Consider the following 24,215-nt stretch of genomic DNA (forward strand, 5'->3'; position numbering starts at 1 on the left):
AATGGGTTAGACTAAGTAGTCCCATAGAGACAGCAACCTTGTAACCTCAATCTACCAGACAGTTTGTTATTTAAAACTGCTTACAGCAGTCTGTGTGTTTTACCTTTGGGGGTTCCAGTAGCAGCTGGTGAAAGTCTTTGAGTCGGGGTCTCACAGCCTCCAGGATGCTGTGGTTGACTGAGAATGAAGGGTGGGACATCCCAGGTGGGCACTCCATATGACCCTCAAACCTAAAACATTGAAAGGCAAAACCTCTTGAACTAGCTTACCACACACAATGTAGTGCCAAGTCTTTTGGACTGGCAGTAGGAACATTTATCGAAATAATGGCAAAGGGGGTGTATATAATATGAAAACCGTGAATTTTTGTAATTCAGTATGTATTTACAACAAATGTGTTCAGTGGTGATATGAACACTGTGCTGTGATCAGTGCCACTGAATTGTTTTTTTCAGGTAAACACTGATGATTTCGACCAAACAGTATTTTCATATAGGCTAACTTTGAGATTTACCTCCAAATAAAGTAGTGTAGATAACCTGGATAAAATCTGGGCTTCTTTACAAGCCGTCTGATCATCTGACTGCTCAGGTTTCTGTCAGACTTTACTGTAGTGATGTTGGCGTGTTCCCATATTTCAGCAGTGACTTTGGCTGGTTAACTATGAAAAGTAAACTATGAAAATATGATACTAACTGTATTAAACTACAACATCCCATTTAATACTTACTGTAAAATCCGTGATTTCAAAAACTTAAAGTGATTTCTTAACTTCAGTCATTTTTATTTTATGAGAATTTTTAACATTCTTCACCAATCATAATCTACTCTATAACCAATGTCAAATGAAAAAATATCAAGAGTGGCAGAGGCCATAGGACCTACGCTGGTCTCCTCGTCTCAAACAATGTGAGGAGGATCTGGATAACACTGACGATTGCAGATTCACTCTTCTCCTTGTCGAAGATATTAGACAGAAGCTGCTCCACCGTCTCCTGCCTGCAGAGGACAGACATGATGATGAAGCAAAAGCAGGCTTCAAACTCATTTGCCAGTTATGTTGCATACAGTTTGTTTTAAATAGGCAGAACTGACATTAGCCATTGTTCGATAAATGTAATAATACAATACACTATACTAAATTATTACACAAAATAAACTTAACTAAATCAAAAATGGTGAGCAAATAAAAGCTAAAGGACTGAACTGCCTGATCTACATGAAAATCACTAGTGTGGCAATTAGAACCTCAGGAATATTTAATAAGCCTCAAAACTTTGTGGTTGTCAAAGGTCAGGTCCCAGTCAAAAAGACTTGGGAAATCACCCAGGTGTGTTCTGTACAGTACAGACTATAAGAGTTCTTCTAGATAAACACATGCTTACTTTTCAAGTGTGGCCAAAAGTGGATCGGGCTCCGAGCAGCCCTGGACCTGGAACATCTGGTCTCTACTCAGTCTGATGATCTCACACAGCGACTGGGAGGCATTTGAGTGTCTCTGTGTCAAGAAAGGTGGAGAATGAGGAGAAAGAAGACAATTAACAATAAATCTTTTGAGTATCTTGAGTTGAACTGATTATACTCTATGCTCAGATTAAAGTCAAGATATTCCTGAACATATTTAACATGTAATAATTAATCACCTTAAAATGTCTAAAAGTAAAATGGGATCTATCTGCAGGGCTCAAAAGCTATATGATTTTTTTGTAATTTCGGTGAATTAATCCTTAAATGTAGAAGTGGGCATGCAAATTCTCTATCAGTTAATGTTAACAAGTATTTATGCTTCCAAATGTTAAATGAAAATCCAACAACACATTCCCTGGTTCATCAAGAGCCCACAGAGGGCTTTAATCCTTTTATCCTGGTAAAAAAAAAAAGGGAACAAACAGTGAAGTGTGTGTATAACTCACGTCCTCATCTTGACAAGGCTGTACCATGTCCACCAGTCTCTGAATCACCTTCTCCTCATTCAGCCACTGATAGTCAACACAGAGAGGAGATTGTCAGGATAGCACAAAATATAAGGAAAAAAAAATCACAATTACCTTTAAGTAACAGGTGTTAGAAATTCTGTTTATTAAAGAGCTGCTTAAAAACACTGACTTATTTTCTGACTTATGTGCATTTACCAATTAAGAAGCAATTACCTGTTACATGTCCACAATTTTGAATTCCCTGTTGCTTTTTCAAAAAAGATAAGCATCTCAAGCAATTGCAGCCTATAGTTCTTGGCTGTCCAAACTCATGTTGCTCATACAACTTTTTTTTTTTTATCTCAAAAAGCACCTGACAAGAACTAAATTAGACATTAAAGCTGTACACAGCATTTAAATAACTCTTACACCTCAAGGATGTTGGCAGGACCAGCAGCATTAGAGGATGCTAGTCCATGTTTTTTTGTAGAATGTTGAACTAAAAGGCACGAACAAGTTGGGATGTTTGTGGAACTGCAATGTGTTGGCGAAGCCTCATAGTATTGGGATAAAACTTTGTGGCCACAGGAGGCCACCTACAAGGAATATTTGGAAGCCACAGAACAACTGTTTGTGGCCATGGTTAATATCGAACCCTGCTAAGTAATGCAACACCAGCTTTTGCACTGAGATATTATTCAGAGTAAAGCATAATTTTATAACTGCAAAGTCTATTTTTCCTTTAGAAACACTTAAGGTGGATAGTTAAGAAAAAGTCTGTTGTTGTTTTTCCAGCAAAGACCAATGACATCTCAACCCTCTTTTGGCTTGACAAGTAGAAAGGCTTTATGTTTAGGTGTCGGTGAAGAACAGCTGCATGAAATAATCTTTTGGACAACATATTCTTAAATGACAATTGTTTTCAACTACAGTGACCAAAACTGAATGTGTTAGCTTGCTCCTGTGGGTTGTGCTGATCCAATTTAAACTTGATAAGTGAACAGATGGGAGAAATCATTTTTAGCACAGTTGAGGAAGTATTGTCCTGCTACCCACATTGAGCACATCCTGTCGTAGTTGTTGTGGTTCGATGCAGGTGAGCATTCTGAGAAGCAGGTCCATGATGGCAGATGTCCCGATGTGTTTGATCATCAAGTCTACAAAGTCTTCCCGCTTCCGCAGAAAGTCCACTATCTATAAAAATACACAAAACAATACACGTCAGTACACAGGAGAAACTGCTATGTCTCCTACAGGTCTAAAATATTCTGTCAGAGACTAATGGTCTATCAAAAAAGACAAAGAAAACATTCAGACCATGCAACCTGGTTACTGGTGATTATCATCTTTTGACACTGCTGCTGCTGCTAACTTTGGTTGATGCTGGACAGTACTGACTGAGAGTATAATATTTAATGATAATTGAAATGTTAAACCGTAATACTAACTAGGGATGTTCCTGGCGACTATTTTACCAATCGATTTAGCGCAAATTTTAAATTAAGAAAACACTTGGAAAGCAGTTCAAATTGAGCACAAGTTAGTAAGTGATCACTTTAAACACTGTCCAAAAAATAATGCATTTATCAAGAGCCATTTGTAACTGTTAATTACAGTCTACAATCACCAAATCATATTTTAAATGTGTGGCACTTTGCACTGTGCAGTATGAACACTGCTCATTAACCCACAAAACATGAAAACAACTCACTAAACGCTTCACCTTTTCAGACCAATAAGGATCACACTGTCTGCGGGCAAACAACATTGTTTACCTGGATCTGATGTTAGCTGGCAGCCTTGTAGCACCCAATAATGTAATAATTTAATGAAAATGTAATACTGCCTAAAAATGTAATAAAATTTGCACTTAACTCAATCGAAAATGTAATAAAACCCAATAACGCAATAACTTGACCAATAATGTAATAAAATATTCTGACTGATATTGTAATAACATTTTTACCGATAATAACCTTATTACATTATTGGATTTATTACATTTTCAGGTGGGTCTTTTTTTAAAAAAAAAGTCCTAATGTAAAACTTGACAGATAATGTAATATAGAGTTCTACATTTTGTGTTTTGAGAATCTAAGACTGTTATATAGCCTACACTGGATTTGAAACAACAGAATGACTGAATTGCAGACCTATACCATACAGCTATATTCCAGCTCAGATATATCTGAGCTGGAATTCTGGTATAGTTTTTGAGCAGCACTGGAGACCCCAGGTAACTTCCCTAAACGTACCTCTTCACTTCACAGTTTTCCAACATATCATTACCTCATGAAAACAAGTCAGTGACACTTCATTTGTAAAGATATAACATAAGCATTCCTAACACCCACATACACATTACGTGACACCTGACATAAATATAGGCCTCACTCATTAATAGTCTCATGAATGGTCTCACTTTTAATCAGTAAGATGTCAAGTGACAAAGTGGTCAGTCATAAAGTATATTATGAGATTTACCTGTAGGCTTTAAATAAAGATTATCAATTATCTTGAAAACTGAGCGGGCACTGCTATATTAAGTGTAAAGTCAACAGGTGATTGCACAGGACAAACAATTCTAGAAATAGTCTAGTAACATACTAAGGTGAACAGATTTCTTAAGTGCCTCTTAAGTGCTTCTTAACCTAAACCATTAGGCCTATAAAGTTCGAAAATTAATAATGATTGAAAAAATAAATTAATTAATAAAACTTGTGGGCTGTGCACCTGTGAACCACCTGTGAACAGACCACAGTGACAAAAAGGTTGGGAACCCCCGTCTTAAGCTATTTATAGAAGTAGCCAAGCCTTGGCTAAAGTGTCAAGAAGTTAGCATCAAGAACTAGGCTAATATGCAGTCACATGGTCAATAAAATGTATAATTTTTCAATTTTATTTCAACTGAAAATTGAAAAAATGTCTATAATGTCTAAAGCCTACCATTACCCAACTATTATCAAACGTTATCACAGAAATCTGAAGGTATTGATGCTGAGACATTGCACACTCACTTACCAAGTGGTCACATAAAGGGAGAAATGTCTCTCTTGGCTAGCCACCACCTGAAAGAGACCCTGATCGTGTTCTCCCTTGCAGGCCCTCTAGTGGCCAGGATGCCGGCGTCCAAGATGAATTAATACATCAAAAGCATCATTTATACAATATAGTGATTGTATAATGGCAAATCGTATATATACATATATCGTATATACAGTTAAGCCCGAAATTATTCATACCCCTGGCAAATTTTGCTTAAAATTACTTTTATTTAACCAGCAAGTTTTTTTTTGGACCGGAAATGACACAGGCTTCTCCCAAAAGATAATAAGACGATGAATTAGGATGCTTTAGAACAGCTTGGACTATTTGGAATTTTACAGACCTTTGGATTTTCCCATAGACTCTGACAGTTTGCAAAGGGTATGAATAATTTTGGACATGCCACTTTTTGTTGAAATGTAAATAAAAGCTGAGAAATAATTTTTTCCACAATGATGCCTCTTGTACATCGTCTTATTATCTTTTGGGAGAAGCCTGTGTCATTTCCGGTCCAAAAAAAAACTTGCTGGTTGAATAAAAGTAATTTTAAGCAAAATTTGCCAGGGGTATGAATAATTTCGGGCTTAACTGTATATATACACATACATATATATATATATATATATGTAAACCCCAAAAATATATATAAACCCCAAAAGTTAAAAAATAACCAAGTCAGTTGTCATTATGTTTTGTCATTTTTATTAAACCTGTACTTATAGAGGTAAATCTCACGGTATGTCAGCTGACCACTATCACTTGACATAGGCTAGAGGAAGATGGTAAATGGTCCATATTTATATAGTGCTTTACTATACCTGAAACGATACCCAAAGCGCTTTACATTATACATCACATTCACCCAGTCACACACTGATGGCAGAAGAGCTGCCATGCAAGACGTTAACCACGACCCATCAGGAGCGGTTAGGGGTTCGGTGTCTTGCTCAGGGACACCTCAACATGAGCTCTGCAGGCCAGGATCGAACCAGCAACGGTTACAAGACAGCCACTCTACCCACTGAGCCATGCCGCCCCGTCATTCAAAGTGGTATAATAACCATTTATGACAGGATATATTTCTGTCAAATTTTAAATAATGTGTTCATGTTACGAATACTTATGCATACCCTCGTCAAATGAAGTGTTACTTAAATTTGTTTTGTTGGTTTGTGGTTGTTTTCACGAGGTAGTGATTCGTTGGAAAACTGTGGAGAGCGAAGTATGTTTAGGGAAGCAATAGTTATTCTCTTGTTTCAAAGTCAGTGTATTTAACAGTCTTAGATTCTCAAAACACAAAATATAGACCTCTATATTACATTATCTGTCAAGTTTTACATTATAATTTTTTTTTAAAAAACACCCACCGGAAAATGTAATACATCTCCAATAATGTAATAAGGTATTACATTATTACATCCTGTAATGTAATAAGGTATTACATTATTGGTAAAAATGTTATTACAATATCAGTCAGAATATTTTATTACATTACTGGTCAAGTTATTACATTATTGGGTTTTATTACATTTTCGATTGAGTTAAGTGCAAATTTTATTACATTTTCAGGCGTTATTACATTTTCAGTACAAGGCTGCTACACAGTGTGACTAACGTTAGCAGTGTTAGCAGCAGTGGATGCTCTGCTTGCAGGTTAAAGTCCATGTCTGTTCTGAATGTGGTTAGTCACTGTTCCTGTCGAGTGGTTATATACCACTTTATTCTGTCCCAGCTTACATGGGCCATCGGGGCATGCAAGCTGGCTGAGAGGGGCTGCCGTCTCACAAGGCTACAGCCCTGAATAGTGGTGGGTGGCTGCATAACACCTTAAAGTCAACAGTTAACTGGCACTGTACATGAATAAAATACTGATAAATAGTTTAACCAACTAGTATTTCTGGTGCCAATATCTAATCGTGTAGTCAACTTATCGTGCACATCCCTAATACTACCATGAGGAATTCTACCATGGGTATTGTGAAACCAGTAATCACTTCATTCTTCATCCACCATTTCACATCTTTATATTTTCTTGTACTAATTATCGTTATCCACTAATATGGCAATAAACCCAATTCTAATTCTAAACCCGAACCTGTTTCTTGACTATCTCAGATACTTACCTGTTCAGGCTTGCGTCCTATAAGAATGGAGAGGACCTTGGAGAAGAAGCTGGCCAGGAGCGGGTTGAGAGGCGGCTCATTCTGGAGGAAGCCATACAGTTTCATCAGCAGTTTTTCATCCTCCCCCAGTCTGTCATTGATCTGGCTCACATCTGACGTAAGCAGCTCACATGATATGTTGGGATACCTGGAAGAGAACAAAAGCAACTCGTAAATTTTTTTTTCTCCAATACATCGGTTATTATGAGTGTATTGTCCCAACTCTAAGAGTGAACTGCCAGTAGAGCCCAAGTATTGTTCTGAGGGAGAAAGTAAGAATTAGTGGCACTGACACACATTACGTTTCAGCTCAACAGACTTTCATGAATCAGATCAGCTTAGGATGCCCAATAAGATGCTGTAAACTACCTTGTTCTTCAATTATTCTGACACAAACGGCTACAAATGGTTTACAATGGATTTATGTGTGAAAAGACCTGCAGACACAAACCTTTGGCAGGATATGGCTCTGTTGCTTTCACAATTTAATTAAAAAGAAAAAGAACCAGGTACCAAGAGGACCATGAATTTCTCATTCATCATTGCAGTGCATTATAAAACTATTTTGGTTATGACAACGCCCTTCAAATTAGGACTGGATTAAAACAATTAACAGATTTTCCTTTGTATGGTCTGATATAGTCATAAAATCCCAAAGTTGGTCTTTTAGTGTCTTTTCTCTCGTGGATGTGTGGTACTGCCTGCAGTTTTAACCCGGTAGTCTCTTGTAACCAGTCTTTGGCACTAGATCTTGCAGATGTGTTTCAAGGTGGTGGGAGGTGATCAACCACTGCATGGTTCCAGTCAGAGAACAGTTGTATTTCAGCTCTTTACTGCATATTTGTAACTTCTTACTAATAGCAACATTAACTAAAGCATTTTAGGACCATAAAATTTTCTTAGCCGATTCCGATTATTTTATTCTATTTTATTTTTTAGGGTATGACCTGCCGATTCCGATTCTGGCCGATTCCAATTTTCAGTCTTTCTAAGAACTATAATTGACAGCATTCACAAACATTTTTGTAACTTTTCTTGTAAAAAATTAAACTGGATGTTCATAATAAGACACTGACTATTAAATATTCATTAAATACTATTTAAATTTTCTTCAAAGTCCTCCATGTTACAGGCCTTATTATAGTTTATGAATCGGGTGGACATGAAATATTGCAGGATTTCGCAGGACGCAATTTCTGTGGAAGCATATGTAAAAAAAAAACAGAGACTGACGCGGTGCAACACTGCTGCAGTGAAACTTTGCCGTAAGAAAAACAGATGCAGAAGTTAAACGAGTCTGGATGAGAAAATGTTTGAGGAGACACATCAACACATATTGTTTATTCTTCAGACAGAACAGGAGGTGAGACTTCACCTGTTCCTCTGTGAACAGCAGTCTGCTGCTGGCTAACGTTAGCCTGAAGAACTAGAGAGTTTTGTCACTGTCAGCTGCTCTGTCTCGTTGTAGACTGTCTGTCTTTTCTTTATCCTGTTCTTGTAATTTGTCGCTAACCCCATCTTCAAGCAAGCATGTGTCTGAGTGTGTGTAGCTGTGATCGGCGCTGTGGTGATATCACGGTCAGTTTGTCAGCTGTGTGCATGACATGACCATCATGCAGAACATGTGTGTGACAATGACAGGCACAGAATCAGATATGTGACGCTGACCAGCCGGTCACCGGTCATGGCCGATCACGTGAAAACCGGCCCGAGCATTGCCGATTAATCAGTGCATGTCTACTCAGCATACTCCCTGTATGACTGTGTGAATACTACACAACTGTTGCAGTGACCATATTAACTGTGTGTTCACAGTAACACAGGGCAAGCAAACTGGGCTAGCCAATTAGCTTATCATTTGGCAAGGTAAATTCCTACAGGCTAATTACTGAAACAAGTCTTAACAGACATTAGACTGGTCCAATAAACACACTAAACATCAACTAGACAGAACAACATCATGAACCACAGAGAGAATCCAGTTACTGTGCAACATGAGCCTGACAATACACCGTCTGTGCCTTCTAGTCTACAAGGAAGTCAGAAACATAATACATCAGGGTGACAGGAAGGAATGTATGTATGTACTTTCAAAATAAAAGTCTCTGAACAGAAACCTCTAAAAATGAAGAACTCACAGTATAAAATAAAATATTTTGCATTGTTGGGAGTGGCAAAACAATCGTAAACAAAACACTGTTGATGTAACTGCTTTTAGGTCAATTCTCAATGTAAACATTAATATTTTAATAATGCTCCAGGTGAGAGGATTCCTTGTACAATTTACAGATTTAGTTCTCTGAGAATCTCTCACATCCAAGCAAAATTGGTATTGTAGCTGAAATATCCCTAACCAAATCAATATCGAATCAAAACCTTGTAATCAAATTGATTTGGGAAATCCAAATCGATACCCAGCCCTAATTTAAATAGCCTGTTTTCACTTAATTGGCAGCATACACAGCATCATGTTGAATCACATTACGGTTCCACCACAGCTACAGGAGACATTCTGCTGCCACTTTACCCAGTGTGGGTGTGTTCACCAGTTCCATGTGTGGAGTGTCTCTCACATAGCTTTTCCCCACTCTGCTATCTTTACACGCCAGGTCTATTTTTGCTGGTGCAGCTTGTGCCTCTGAAGTGTGAAATTCATTTATGAATGTATAGATATACCTCTCTTAACTTGTAAATGACATAAAAAATTTTCATGATACATTTATTAATTTCTGCCTTTGTCTTCACACATTGTGTTTGTAATTAGTGAGTGGTGGAGAGAAGTAATGGAGGGAGGGAAACAGCAGTGTTATGTCCCCTCTTTTAGACCAGCACTCACTACTAAAAACTCTTAAGCTGAAAATAAAATCACTATTTTACACATCACAACATTGTAAGAAAAAGCAGAAATGCATGTTGACAACAGTGGGGTGGAGTCGGGGGTCCACAGGCCAGGTCCACCTTAAAGGCCCCAACACATCTTTGCGCTGTCTAACCCATTGTTTTCCTATGGAATGAGTGGTGTCATCCGACCAAGTGGCACTGCTACCCTCGGCACGGTGCACCTCTCGGATCTGCCGCTGACTGCTGCACTCAAAGTTCAAATTATTTGAACCTCCTTTGCCGCTGACCTTTCAAAGGTCAACCAATAAGATAACAGCTGAATGTAACGACGCAGGCACAAGAGACCGCAGATGTGTCGAAGTGACACAAGCAGAGGAGACAGTGACTAATGGTCGAGTCTTCAAGGGAACCCCAGAATTGTGGAAGATCTTGGGGGAGTGATCATTTTAACATCACAATGAAGGGACGACATAGAAAATCCACCAGAACTTCGCAAATCAAGGGTTCCCTTCCAGACACTGGCAGACAGGACATAGCGGTGGTAACAAATTTCTTATCATGAGAAGGCCCTTTAACTGAGCCTGAGCTGACGTTGTCACTGAGTTCAGAGCTATTCCCCTTTATCAGCAAAAGTAGCACTTATTCACAGCAGTGTTTCCCCTATAGCGTATTTGGCAGGGCGCCCCGCCCTCCCAACAGATGCCTCTGCCCTGCCAATGGGACGCCCACACAGAAATTCAAGTTGTAGATTTTTTTTAAATTCCATTATTTAATTTATATTTTAAAAGGGCCTATAACGTGTTCTTTTTATCAAATAAAAAAACTAACTCTAATTTGTGCGATTTCAGAGTCGGATGCGTTGCTATCGTTTCATTACATTCATTACAATGCATTTCTCCTCTCCTGTGACAGGCGGGTCTCCCCCCCCTCGCTCCTCTCTCACAGCACACACCGATGCACCGGTACAGACACACCCACCCACACTCAGAGAGTGGAGGAGAGACAGTTTCAGACTGTTAAGGTAAAAAAACACCAACAAACAAACAAAAATTGTAAATGGACGACCGGAGGTTCCCCAACTGTTCGCAAAAATATCGGCGTTTTTTTAAACGAACCGTATGTGGCGAGGCAGTGAGCACAGGTAGCTCTGCGGCCAGTGTCAACCAAAATAAGAGCATCTCTCCCAGCCCAGACCACAGCACTGCAAATCTCCTGACCCTGTTAACGTCGCCACGACTAGATCCAAACACACCTGTTCAGCCCTCCAACCGAAGCACACAGTAAAAAGCTGCAGACGGGTCACCACCGTCAGTCTGGCTTTGATCCAGCATGGCTGTCAGACTGTAGATACTCCGCATGGCTGTACAAGACCCAACTTGGTGAGTGAATTGATTAATGAAGATGGATGGATGGATGGATGGATGGATGGATGGATGGAAGCATGGCGGCAGGATTTTAATTTTGGGTGGGCCACGGTAACTTCGGTTGGGCCTTTTAATTACAAAAGTTAACACTGTTTCCAACTGATAATCTCACTTTAACAAAATCATACTGTGGATGGCGACCAGCACTTCCAGTTGATTATGACACTTAAAATCTTTTGAACAGTTTCAGTCTGCAGTTTATATTTCTTTCAAATGGCACAGGATATCTCCTTATCTATGTTTTCACTATGGATCATGTAGATCAGTATATCAGTTCATTAAGAAAACTGTCATTTTATTCCTTTTAATGCATTTTCATTTGATCTGGCTGGATTACTCTTTAAACTGATTGTAAGGAGAGAGAGAAACGAAGCGATCAGAATAATGGGTGAGCTACAATGACTTTTAACAGGAGAGAGAGAGCGCGCAGCAATGGGGTCCTTTGGTGAGAGGGTCCACGCTCATTCCAGCCCAATATTATTTTGCAGAGGCACCGTTGCTGCTTAATAGGCTTAATGTTGCCCAAGACGATTGTGATTGTTTAAAGAAATAAACAAGGCAGAGTGTTTTTCCTCCTATAGCAGAAAGATAATGTCTAGGGCCAGACCTTTCTCATTTCTGACACAGTGCTATGGAGAGAGTCTGGCTATGTGAGATGAAAACAACTAAATTACATCACAAATGTGGCTGCTGAAGAACAGGCGTTCAGCTTCTGAAACACTTCCTGTGAACACTAACAGAGCCATGATCGTGCCAAAGAGCAGCCAGAATACAACATGCTGTGATGCTCTTGTTATCTGCCATAAGGAACTTTTCCAGGGTCCTGGGACCATTGCAAGAACTTAACCTGCATTTCAACAAGAGGAATCAGGGTCTATGTTTATTTCCTCTGCTGCAGCCCCTGGATCCCTACCATGTCTCTGCTCTGGGTGTAATACTTTCCAGGCCTAGGAACAATCATGACCGTCTCCAGTGCTGAACATCACCCACAAGCAATGGGTGTCACTGGTGTCAGTATTAAGGCTAGGGTGGGCAGTCATATTAATTTGAGGGTAACAAGTTATCCACAGTTTGGCTTCCTATTGAAAGAGAGTGTATATCTGAAGCTGAGCATGAGCAAAGAAGATAAGAGAGAAGAGGTAGCAATTAAAGACAAAAAAAACTGAACAAAAGATTTAAACTAATTTTCTATTGCCCAATTGCAATTATTTTAACACCATAACAGTCTAGGCACGTGGTCCATTTTGGAGGAGTTGTTCTGCAGTTTTCTATCTCCTTTTCCACCTCTCTTGTGCTTCTATTTATTATATCCAATCACATTACAGTTAATACAATGACGTTATAGTTTCATGTGTGTTAAAATTGAAAAGGTTTTTAATCTCTTATTAATGTAATTTGTCCTATTTCTTAAAGTTCTTCAGTACTTTTCATATCTGAAGGTCTGAATCCAGGTTTGCATTTTTGTTACATTATATACACTTGAACCAGTTTGGTTTGGTTTCACATTACAATTATGCGAGTGCACTAAAGAATTCTTACATACCTATGTCCAGTTGTCATCACCCGCATGAGCTGCATCTTCCTTCCTGTACTTTCAACTGACTGGTCTGTGGACCTGCTGTGTCCATCTGGCATTTTTGTCATTAGGGATGCGCGCAATTAGTCGACTATATGATAAAACGCCGCCAGCCTCACTAGTTGCCACTGGAAATACTAGTCGTTTTAACTATTTATCAATATTTCATTCATGCACAATGCCAGTTATCTTTTGCCTCTAAGGTGATATGCAGCCGCCCACCACTAGTCGGGGCTAGCATACAGCCCTCCACACTGATCGCCATAGGCACGTATGCCCTGATCGCCCCCGGCAACCCCAGATGTTTTTATCAGCAGAGTTGGACATTTGACAGCTTGTAAAACCAGCACAGATTGGCAGTGTTTTACTCTAGAAAATGTAAATCATGTTAAATGTAGACTGTGACAGAATAAACTGGTACATAATCACTCGACTGAAACGTGACCACATTCAGCACAGGCACGGACATTAACCTGCAAGCAGTTAGGTCCTGGAACTATTTGGTTCAAAACAGCAAAAGACAACAGGAGCATTTGTAACACAGGCTAAGTGGTCACCATTTCCCAGCTAATACTTTGAAACTTTTAACTTTTACTATGCACAGCAGTGATCAATGAGAGTCCATAAATGAAAAGATTTATACAGTATAATTTAATTGCAAGATTTGTGGTCCTCTAGGCAAGTGCCTTGAATTTCTCAGTTTTCTGTGAGCTTGCACAACTACTACCACCACATGCACTCACAAAGGCCAAATTCATGGTTATAATTTATACAGTAGGGCACAGGGAGAGAAGTGTCAGTTAGAGAAGTGTCTACATGTGTTTGCCAAACAGCAAATCCCTCTTACAAGAAAACAAACCAGGTCCTTCATTTTGATCCCCCTTATCCTTTGTACAATGTTCTCTTACTTGTATTTAACCTTCTCCTCAACATCAATATTGGGTTCCTGTGTGATGAAGGTGACCAGATCCTCCATGCACTGTGGTCTCAGCAGGAAGTCAACCAGTTTGTGGTTCTGGGCCTTGCACTCCTGCAGGACGTCATCCTCATCCATCACCTCTGTCAGCGTCACATCCTCCTTCTCTAACAGTGTGTCGATGTGGGAAGTGGTGTGGAGGTCAAATTTCCAAAACATGTTGGCTCTAATAGATTTTGTGCAAACATCACAAAGAACATGTCATTAGAATCAGTACAAAATGATATCTCACCACAGAGGTTCTTAAAAATATTAATACACAGCTTTACTCAATTCTGATCAGTTATGGCATTCTAAGGTCTCTTAATTCTAAATAGCAGACCCTTGCTATGAATAACAAATTGTTCCTGTGGATGCAGTTTTGATCATAGACTGGAGGAGCAATACATAATTTTAAATTAATTTCTTTTAGTAAGTACTTATGTAAAAAGCTGAAATAAATCCCCTCTGCTTTGCATCAGGGTCTTGCACCACCCTGTGAGGGTTTATATTTGCCATAACGACCTGCTCACTGTATATTATCCCTTATATAAATGATAATGATTTACTGATAGATCATTAACAGGTATTTCCTCTTCCTACCTGTGAGTGTGTTGGAGTCCAGACGATGGAGCTCAGGTTATAAAGAGGTGTGTTCTAGTCTTTGGGAGTTGTGGCCCATTCCAGGCAAGCCGGACGGACAGACAGGCAGGCAAACAGTGGTGATGGACAGACTGACAAACAGCACACATACAGCAGATCAACAGCACACACCTGTGAGGCAAAGACAGAAACACATGGAGACATGTTGTTAAAGGAATATTACACTGCTTCTGCTGCGGATCATAGCAATTCTGATTATTACTTGTAATTACAAAACATAAATCACTGACATACGCCTATACAGTACTACCTGTTTCCACTGCCCTTCATTACCCAGCACTAGGGGTGTGCGATATGACGATATTAGATTGTGAAGGATTAGAACGTGTAGACGATCAGCCAAAGTGAGGAGATCGTATGGATCGTCTATGTCAGGAGTCCGGACCCAGACGCCGTCCTATATGGACCCGGACCTATAACCAATAAATTATTAAGAGATTTTAAATTTTGATGGGACGCTTCTATTTTAACTGGCGCAACTTTTCTAGTCTTTCCGTGCTGGTTTAGCTGATCAGGAAACACACAGACCAACTGCAGAGAAGGTGCATGTGGAGGAGACTGTTGTTAATGACAGAGTTTATTATAACAGTCGAAGCTAACGTGATGACATCGACACCAACCAGATGCACTTATAAAATTAAACAACTGTATAAGGACGTAAAACAGGAGAGTTTCTCTGTGAGAAACTTTCAGACCTTCTCACAGCAGAGTGAACAGGTGAGGGAGGAGAGGAGGGCAGACTGATCACTAATCAATCACTGATACCTTCGTCCTCTCGGACTGATTAAAAAAATAAAAATGCCAAAGTTGGTGACAAACCAAACCTGGGTGTCCACACAAATAAAGTCTTTATTGAAACACTGCAGAGTGTAACATCGTGCTGTTTGCAGACAGTCTGCTGTCATTAGTTTGACAGAGAGAGAGAGAGAGGGAGGGTCGTGTCTAGAAGGGAACCTTAGACCCGCGAAAGATCACACGAGTTTGATTATTTTAGTAGAAATAACGGACACAAATCTCGCGGGAGTTGCGTAAATAAAGAGTTACCTTCTAGACATGACCAAAATAAGGTGCGCAGCTCCGAAAACAGAAAATCATGTCGTGGTGCCGATGTTTTTAATGTGGTGGGCCACTATAAATAAAACACTATTCACTGAACCACAGAGTCACTGAAACACTGATCACTGACCTGCTGTGATGGAAAAAATACTCACATTCTTTACTTAGGTATTTTGACATTGTGGTGTTAAGTGTTTTTACTAAATTACAGTTTAAAAATCTTGCATGTCATTGTTTCCTTTTTTGAAAAATCAACATTTTTATTGCTGTTGTTGTACTTTAAGTTGTACTTGTATTCTTATTGGTATTTTTTGATGACTAAATACAGACGTGCAGACTCATAAGAGGAGAAAAAGGTGTCATGTTGGTAAACCAGTCCCCTGTCCTTTGGGGGTCTGGGAGCGTCTGTCCTGCTCCAGAAGAAAAATGTTGTGATTTTAACATGTTGACAAAACATTCTGGTGACTGTTTCAGTTAAAAGAGTTAGTTCCATCTTCTGTTTGTGGTTTCTGCAGACATTACTACCATTACTTTTACCTTTGTACTTGAAAAAAAAAGTAGAGAGTAAAGTTAAAACAGTAAATGTAAATCAAAATACATAGCATAATACATAATATAAATACATGTAAGATCGTGATAAAAATCGAAATCGTGATTTTATAATAAAAAAATCGTGATATGATATTTTTGCCATATCGCCCACCCCTACCCAGCACTTCTCATGAACACAACATTCAGATATGCAGTTCCCTCACATGCAGGTATGCTAGATTTACAGTATTGTTAGAGAGCACAACAACAAACTTGCTTAAACCTACGACAAGGAATTTTAATATTTTGTTGACTTTGGAGGCCCCTGTCGACAAAAGCAGTAGTGTTTTCACCATAACAACCACAAAGTATAATGTCAAAAATTAAATTCATAAAATCTCCTCCTGCTTCCTTTTAACTGACAAACATACTACTCACAGTAACGTTGCCTGGGAAAAGGTAAATACAGCCTCGCTTAATCTGATTTCAAACTGAATCTGACCTGGTGTGAATACACAACACTGGATAGGTATGTAACAATATAGTGAATATCACAATAAAAAATCACAATACAGGATGGGACAGTGACAATATCTACTGTGATAATACATGGTAAATTGTTTTATTTTAAATTCTACTTTATAAAAGGACTGCTACTGACTGCTGCATTGTTTTGTTTTGCAGCTGTACAAACATAAGTCAAACACAGACAACTGCAAAAGACAATTCATTGCAAATGAAACGGTTAAGCTGGGGGGGAAAGCTTGCTGTCAAAAATAGTACTTAGATCATGACAATATTTTCCAGCTGCAAACACCAACACAAGTTAAAGCAGGTAAAGCTCTGCAAGACAAACATACTTTGAACAGCTTTTATATCTGAACAGCATTTATAAGATTCAGACATACATGGCATCACTGCTTAATTTTGCTGCCAGCTTAAAGACATCAACAGAATTTTAAAAGAAATCTCTTCAGTCTGCAGCCTGATACATCAAGTATCAGTTTTATTTTTTAAATCAGGAGGTGAGCAGAGGAAAATCTGCTTACTTACCCAACTGCAGGTAAACACAGGTTTTATACCAACCAGATTAGTACCATGCATTCAAAGCCATTCTCAGATTTTCAGCCTGAAAGAGATTTTTCTGCGATTTGCTGTGAACAGCATATACACACAAGTACTTGTTCTTGGTGGGTATTGTTTGGTCTCTGTATATAAAACTGTAGAGTGTGTGGTCAGGACATGCTCTAAAAGTGACCTGAGATAATTTCATTCATTATTTAGCGCTATATAAATACAACTGACTTGCTGTAAAAAGTGTAATGGGGCAGAAACCACATTCCCATTGAACACTTCTTTATGGATTTGTGGTTTTGTTTTATTAATTTTAACTTGGCAAGAACTGTCCACCACTGGCAAAAGCACTGCGAATAAGTAAATACAAAAAACAGTGCCTAATACAATAACAAGAGGATAGGTACAACAAAAAATAAAATAAAATAAACTTAAATAGTCAAAGAACAGCATTTTCTATTGGCAGTCACTTTGATAGTAATACTGGCTGTAACACTGAAACATAAAATGTAATACTGCACCTAATAATGAAGGCAATACTGCACGATATTAAACGTGATATCGTACAGGATAAAAAATAATAATTAAAAGTAATATTGCACATAATGATCATGAAAATAATATCACATGATATTTCACAGAATTCTGCACTTGATAAGAATAAAAAGTAATGTTGCACATAATGTTAAACGTAATACTGCAATATTGGTAAAACCTTAACTAGCCCTGAAAACGTAATAAAGCAGAGGCCAAAGGCAATAAAATACTGTATGCAAATCCTCAGGTAAACAAACTTTTACAGCTTTTATGGCTTCACAGTGCCTGACTGAATGCCCCAATCCACCAGCTACTGTCACGAGGCCCAAACAAAATCGATGTATATACTATGTGAACTGGCTCCTGACAGTTTAGAATAATCAGACTGTCTCATTCCCAACCTACGTACTTTCCGCAAAAAAATAAATAAAAAAATAAATTAAAAGACAGCAGCGCTTTTCTGAGTTTAACATAGCTGCTACAGTCCATATACACAATTATGTTCGTTGCATTTACACTCGTTTCCAGTTATCCAACAACAGGACGGCCTTGTAAGCTAGTATACAGCTGGTTGAACAGAACAACGTCAGAAAAGCTTTTATGATTGATTTCCTTTAAATATGGGTTGAAACGCCACGAAAACGGCAGCCGATAATTTACGACATTCTCTGGTTTATAGAAGGTAACACCGACTAATGTTATTTGCTGTCGAAATACTACGTTTGCAGTAACGTCAGACCATTTACATACCAGGGCCCAAAACAGACTGCCGCTAACGCAACAGAAACACACCGGCTCAGGCAAACTGGCTAACGTCACTAGCTATCGTTAGCTATTGTTAGCTAACCTGGCCACATAAAATCTTACTTAGCGGCAGGGACTATGTCAAGTTAACCGGCATCAGTTAGCTAGCTTTACGAGACTAACGTTAATTCGCTGATACGCTGACCAACTTAATGTCTGTATGGCTTTACGGACCCGCATGATACTGCTATATACTGTTAACGTTACCCTGTCCTAGCTAGAGGTACACCAAGAGTGTCTGACAGCACAGTGTTAAGATGGCCAAGTATGCTCCTTCCTAGCCAGCTAACGTTAGCCGGCTATCTGAAGACTGCTGGCTAATCGTCTCTTCAGCACCAACCAAGTGCATGGGCTGGCAAGTGTACCTACCGACAGACAACGGTAAACGGCGAGTCTCCAGCATGTATCTTATCTTGCCATTAGTCCCAGACCTTAATAAAACGAACAAAGAGAGAACACGAAGGGAAGAGAAGGAAAATAAAGCCTTTAAAAGTGATTCTGACAGGCGCGAAAAGGTAGATCATCGGAGGGCACTTTTCAAGATGGCGGTTCCGTCAACTTCAGCGACCCCTTCCCCCACCACAGCTACAGCGTTTGTCACTCAAACCGACACAGCAAAACCATTGGTTGTAATCCCATCGCTCAAACCGGACCTCGAAATTTTATTGGCTACGGCGTGTGCCGCTTCATGGCGTCGTTTCATCGAAGTCTAAAACATTTGTGGCCCGGATTAACGGAGTTTATGGTTTTATATTAACTGTGTCTATTTAGGAAAACTCGTGTACTAACAGTATAAATTATACATGTCTTTTTGTGTATGTCTCTTGTTAAATATTCAGATTTGAGTGAAAATCATTTAAATTAAAGCATGAATCCCGCTCTCACGTTTCCTTTGCATTATAAATCGAACATACTCTCACAGTACGAGCACGCCCTGAACCCCGCGAGAAACGCCCAATTTAACGCTACTTAAAGTGGTGGGGCAAATATTTAAATATTTTGAGATTATTTTCACTTTTGGTTTCCTCTCGAAAGCCAATGGTAATATGAAATTTAAACTTTAAAGAATTTATTTAAAAAACATTAAGCAACTGAATGTACCACAGAATACTTAATCTCTTGTCCTGAGGATAACTCAAAATCATAATTAAATTCTATAACGAAAACTTCCATAACTAAAGTGTTTTTTTAACTTTACGTGTCTACTCTTGTAGTATGCAATACTTGCAAAATTCTTACATGTAATACTGTTTTATAGAAAATGGGACAATACAACAATCCACATTCTTCAACACAACATATGTGACAACACATTTTGCAAACAAGTCATGTGTACTGTTATACATACAGATGAGGATGAAATTATTAGCCCCCCTTTCCTGAGTGCTGTTAAACAGAGCAAGGGATTTTTTAGCACAGCTTTTCCAAACATCCTAGCTTTATTTTGGATGCTTACATTATTTTACTTTGCACACAGAAACAAAATTATTTCACAAAATTCTCAAAATTCTTAGCCTTCCTGATGCTAATAGTCAATTATGTATCCTTTTGTTGTAGTTTTCATCAAGTCTGAGACACGTCTCCTGGGGAATCCCAGTCCATTCTTCGTTGACAAATCTCTCAAGCTCCTCCAGATTTGATGGTCTTCTGGCATGGACCTTGGTCTTCAGTTCACCCCACAGATTTTCAATGGGATTCAAGTCAGGGCTTTGTGCAGGCCAGTCAGTAATGTTCACTTTGGTCTTCTGGAGGTAGTTCTTCACCAGGAACAACATACAGCTCTGGAAAAAAGAATAAGAGACCACTCTCACAAATGTTTATTAAATCAGCATCTCTACATGTATGGCAGCCAGTCCATTCCAGTGTTTGTCGGATTCCAACACAAGCCTCCTCATACCACTTCATGAGACACAGATTAGGTGTTCACCTGAACCAAATCTTATTTTATTTATTAGGAAGATTATAAAAAACACTGCTGTGATTAAAGATTGAGATTATTCCACAAATATTGATTTCTAAACTCTTCCTAAGTTAAAACATTAGTATTGTGTTGTTAAGTCAGGTCAGAGTTAATTCAGTATAGATAGCCTCTCATATGAAACAGATCTCTCAATGCTGAAAGGTGAGAAGGAAAAACTGGAGTGCAGCTGATATGACTTTGATAAGAAAAGGACAATCTGTTTGACCAGTCATTACACAGTTATCTATAGCTTTATCTATTTTTTCACTACTAAGTTGTTGTATATTATGATAATATATTATGTTATAATTTATATGATTTAATAGTTAATGTGATTTTACATAACTTTGGACAAAGGCGCCTGCCCAATAAATACATGTAAATGTAAATGAAAAGTTCATCATATAATGAATATATTTACAACAATTTCTGACAACCAGTTTTTGTGAACACTGAACAAAAGTTATGCTTGCCTGGGTGTGTGGTTCTTGGACTTTCTCATATTTTCAAGGCAGCAAGTGTGTGCATTTCAAATATTACAAGGGGCTGCACATGTGGCTGAAAAATGTCCTCAAACTTAGAGCAAAAATTTCTTTAGATATATATGGAGTGCTGGTGGTATTTCACATACAAGGGCGGAAGGAAGTCAATTATGGCACTGACATGTGTATGTACATTCACAGGCAGCATACAGAACATGAAGTGAAGTATGAAACTTTTTCACCAATTCAAAACAAAATTATACAGGCTACTGCATGCAGACCTTTCCCCCTGAATGGTGTAATATAAATAGGCCTACAAAATACATCAAATCAATCCTATCACATCGTAGTAAAATGTTCAAAATGGAATATAGCCACATATGCAGTTAAACATACCGTACAGTGTAAAATAATAAAGTAGAACCTCAGTGTAAATAATATTGCCCACTCCACAAACAAAATGAAGAGAGACAAAACAGGAGATAGCTTATACATAAAATGAAAATGGGATTAAGTCATCATTAATATTATTGATTATATACAACAGCCATTTCTACCCATATAATGAATAAAAAAGCAACTGTAAGTCATAATGAGAACAAATGAACAAATGAGTTAGTACCTCAAATTAAATCAAGTCAAGTCAAGTTTAATTATAAAGCACATTAAAAACAACTGAGGCTGACCAAAGTGCTGTACAATGAAATAAGGAATATATAACAAGAGCAGCAGACATGATGTAAAAATGCCACCCCAGACACAAGTAGATAAACAGAGGAACAGATAAAATATGAAACACAAATAAACAGAAAATAATAATCATAATAATGATGGTAATAATAAAAATAAAAATGCATAGATAAAAGTAAAAGTACAACTGTAAGGACACTCAAAAGCCTGAGAGAACATGTGAGTCTTAGGTTTTGCTTTGAAAATATCAACAGAGGGGGAACACTTTATTGAAAAGGGTAGGCTGTTCCAGAGTTCAGGGGCAGCTACAGGAAAAGCCTGATTACCTTTCCCCTTCAGTCTAGAACGCGGGACAGCTACAGGCAGCTGGTCTGAGGATCTGAGCAATCTGGGGTTGGAAAGGGGGCAGAGGAGCTCGGACAAGTAAAGGGGTGCCAGACCGTGCAGAGCTCTAAACACAAATAGGAGAACCTTAAAATCTATTCTATATTTTACAGGAAGCCAGTGCAGGGATGCTAGAACCGATGTAATACTGTCATGTTTCTTGGTATCAGTCAGCAATCTGGCGGTGGCATTCTGCTTAGTTGTAGGTGAGCCAGAGAAGACTGGTTGATTCCCAAATAGAGGGAGTTACAGTAGTCCAGTCAAGACGAAATTAAGGAATTTGTGACTATCGTGAGGTTATTGAAGGAGAGAAATGGCTTGATTCTGGCAATATTTCGGAACTGGAAAAAACAACCCTTCACAACAGAGTTTATCTGTTTGTCAAATTTTAAGGTCGAATCAAAAATGAAACCAAGATTCCTGGCATTAGGATGGAGGTTGGGAACCAGAGGCCCCAAGTGGTCAGCTATCCCCCGGTGGAGTTTGGGGGACCAAGCAGGACCACTTCTGTCTCACTGTCATTTAACTGAAGGCTATTTTTATCCATCCATTGTTTGATGTCCTGAAGGCAATCAAGGAGGAACCTGACTGCGCTGTTATTGTTATTACCAGGTTCTAATGGAAGGTATAGCTGTGTATCATCTGCGTAGCAATGGTATGAGATATTGTATTTTTGAAATATGAAACCCAACAGGAGCAAGTAGAGGGCAAATAATATGGGGCCAAAGACGGAACCTTGGGGGACACCACAGGTGATGGGAGCAGACGAGGAAAACTGTTTTCCAATCTTCAAAGAAAAAGACCTGTCTGTCAAGTAGGAGGCAAATCACTGGAGAGCACCACCTCGGATACCAACTTGGTTCTCGAGACGGTCGAGAAGAATAGCATGGTCAGCTGTGTTGAAAGCAGAGCAGAGGTCAAGTAAAATAAGTAAGGCACATTTACCAGAATCAAGGGATATCAGTAAGTCATTTGAGACTTTAAGTAAAGCTGATTCAGTGCTATGATGTGCCCTGAAACCTGAATGGAATTTGTCCATAATGTTGTCAGTGTCCAGAAAGGATAAGAGCTGAAAATATAATTTTTTTCCATGACTTTTGATAAGAAAGGCAGCTTGGAAATGGGCCGGTAGTTACATCAAGATTAGGCTTTTTAATAATAGGATGTACTACTGCATGTTTAAAATAGGAGGAACAGAACCATTGGCTAGACTACTGTTTAAGATGAGAGAAATCGTGGGAACAACAATGTCAAGCACTTCTTTCAACAGGCTTGTAGGAATAATGTCTAGGGGACAGGTGGTCGACTTGGTGTGCAAGACAATGTCTTTAATATGACCAAAAAATCTCAAAATAACGACTGTATCTCCAAATATTGAGTTAATACCTCAAAATCATGGGTCAGTATCTCAAAATAATGAGTTATTATAGCAAAATAATGACAGTATCCCTAAAATAATTAAAATAACAGCTTAGTATCTTCAAATAATTGGTTAAAATTTGTAAATAATGAAGGTATCTCAAAATAATGAATTAGTATCTCAAACATAACAAGCTATTACCTCAAAATAATGACTTATTATCTCAGAGTCACTGTATCAAAAGTGATTCCAAATCTCAAAATAATGAATTTGTGTCTCAAAATAATTTGTCATTTAATTTATTAGTTCATTACAATAACCTATGAATAATATCTAAAAATATAATCTTAGTGTATTGAGTTATTAACTCAAAATAATTACAGCATCTCAAAATAATGAGGTCGTATCTCAAAATAGTGATGTAAGTCATTATTTTGAAAAGGTTTCTCATTATGATGACTTGCGCACATGCGAAAATGGACTGCCATACCTTTATTATAATGTTTAAGACATTATAATTCTCAACTTCATTTCCAACCAGTATTTTAATCAGGGAGTTCGCTTCGTCCGTCTTTCTCCTCCGACACCTGAACGCACCACTTGGCTTGCTCAAATCCTCTCCGTTAATCGCCTCTTGCCGGCTGGTGAGGATTCAGACATCATGCAGTCATCGGTGGGTGGTGACAAACCCTAGCGTGTATACAGTATACTGTACAACCTGAGTGTGAAATACACACACACACACACACACACAC

General features: G+C 38.6%; 1 protein-coding gene across 6 annotated transcripts in view; it reads right to left on the minus strand.

The window, feature by feature from the left end:
• ppp6r3 (protein phosphatase 6, regulatory subunit 3) overlaps positions 1 to 19,168 on the minus strand; it is a 38,923-nt gene extending 19,755 nt beyond the window's left edge. For 5 of the 6 annotated variants that reach the window (XM_084735123.1, XM_084735122.1, XM_084735121.1 and 2 more), the window contains exons 1-9: positions 18,954 to 19,167; positions 14,523 to 14,693; positions 13,873 to 14,106; positions 7,085 to 7,271; positions 2,973 to 3,110; positions 1,914 to 1,979; positions 1,386 to 1,498; positions 886 to 999; positions 104 to 230 (exon numbers count right to left, since the gene is read on the minus strand). In XM_084735123.1, the coding sequence (XP_084591249.1) occupies positions 104 to 230; positions 886 to 999; positions 1,386 to 1,498; positions 1,914 to 1,979; positions 2,973 to 3,110; positions 7,085 to 7,271; positions 13,873 to 14,099 (972 nt within the window). In that variant the 5' untranslated portion in view covers positions 14,100 to 14,106; positions 14,523 to 14,693; positions 18,954 to 19,167. Of the gene's footprint in view, positions 1 to 103; positions 231 to 885; positions 1,000 to 1,385; positions 1,499 to 1,913; positions 1,980 to 2,972; positions 3,111 to 7,084; positions 7,272 to 13,872; positions 14,107 to 14,522; positions 14,694 to 18,953 lie in introns of all 6 variants that reach the window. The other variant, XM_084735124.1, reaches the window with a different exon arrangement.
• Between the last annotated feature and the right edge of the window lie 5,047 nt (positions 19,169 to 24,215).

This window comes from Lutjanus erythropterus, chromosome 13, assembly GCF_056507025.1.
Source record: "Lutjanus erythropterus isolate fLutEry1 chromosome 13, fLutEry1.hap2, whole genome shotgun sequence".
In the NCBI taxonomy this organism is placed as follows: Eukaryota; Metazoa; Chordata; class Actinopteri; order Lutjaniformes; family Lutjanidae; genus Lutjanus; species Lutjanus erythropterus.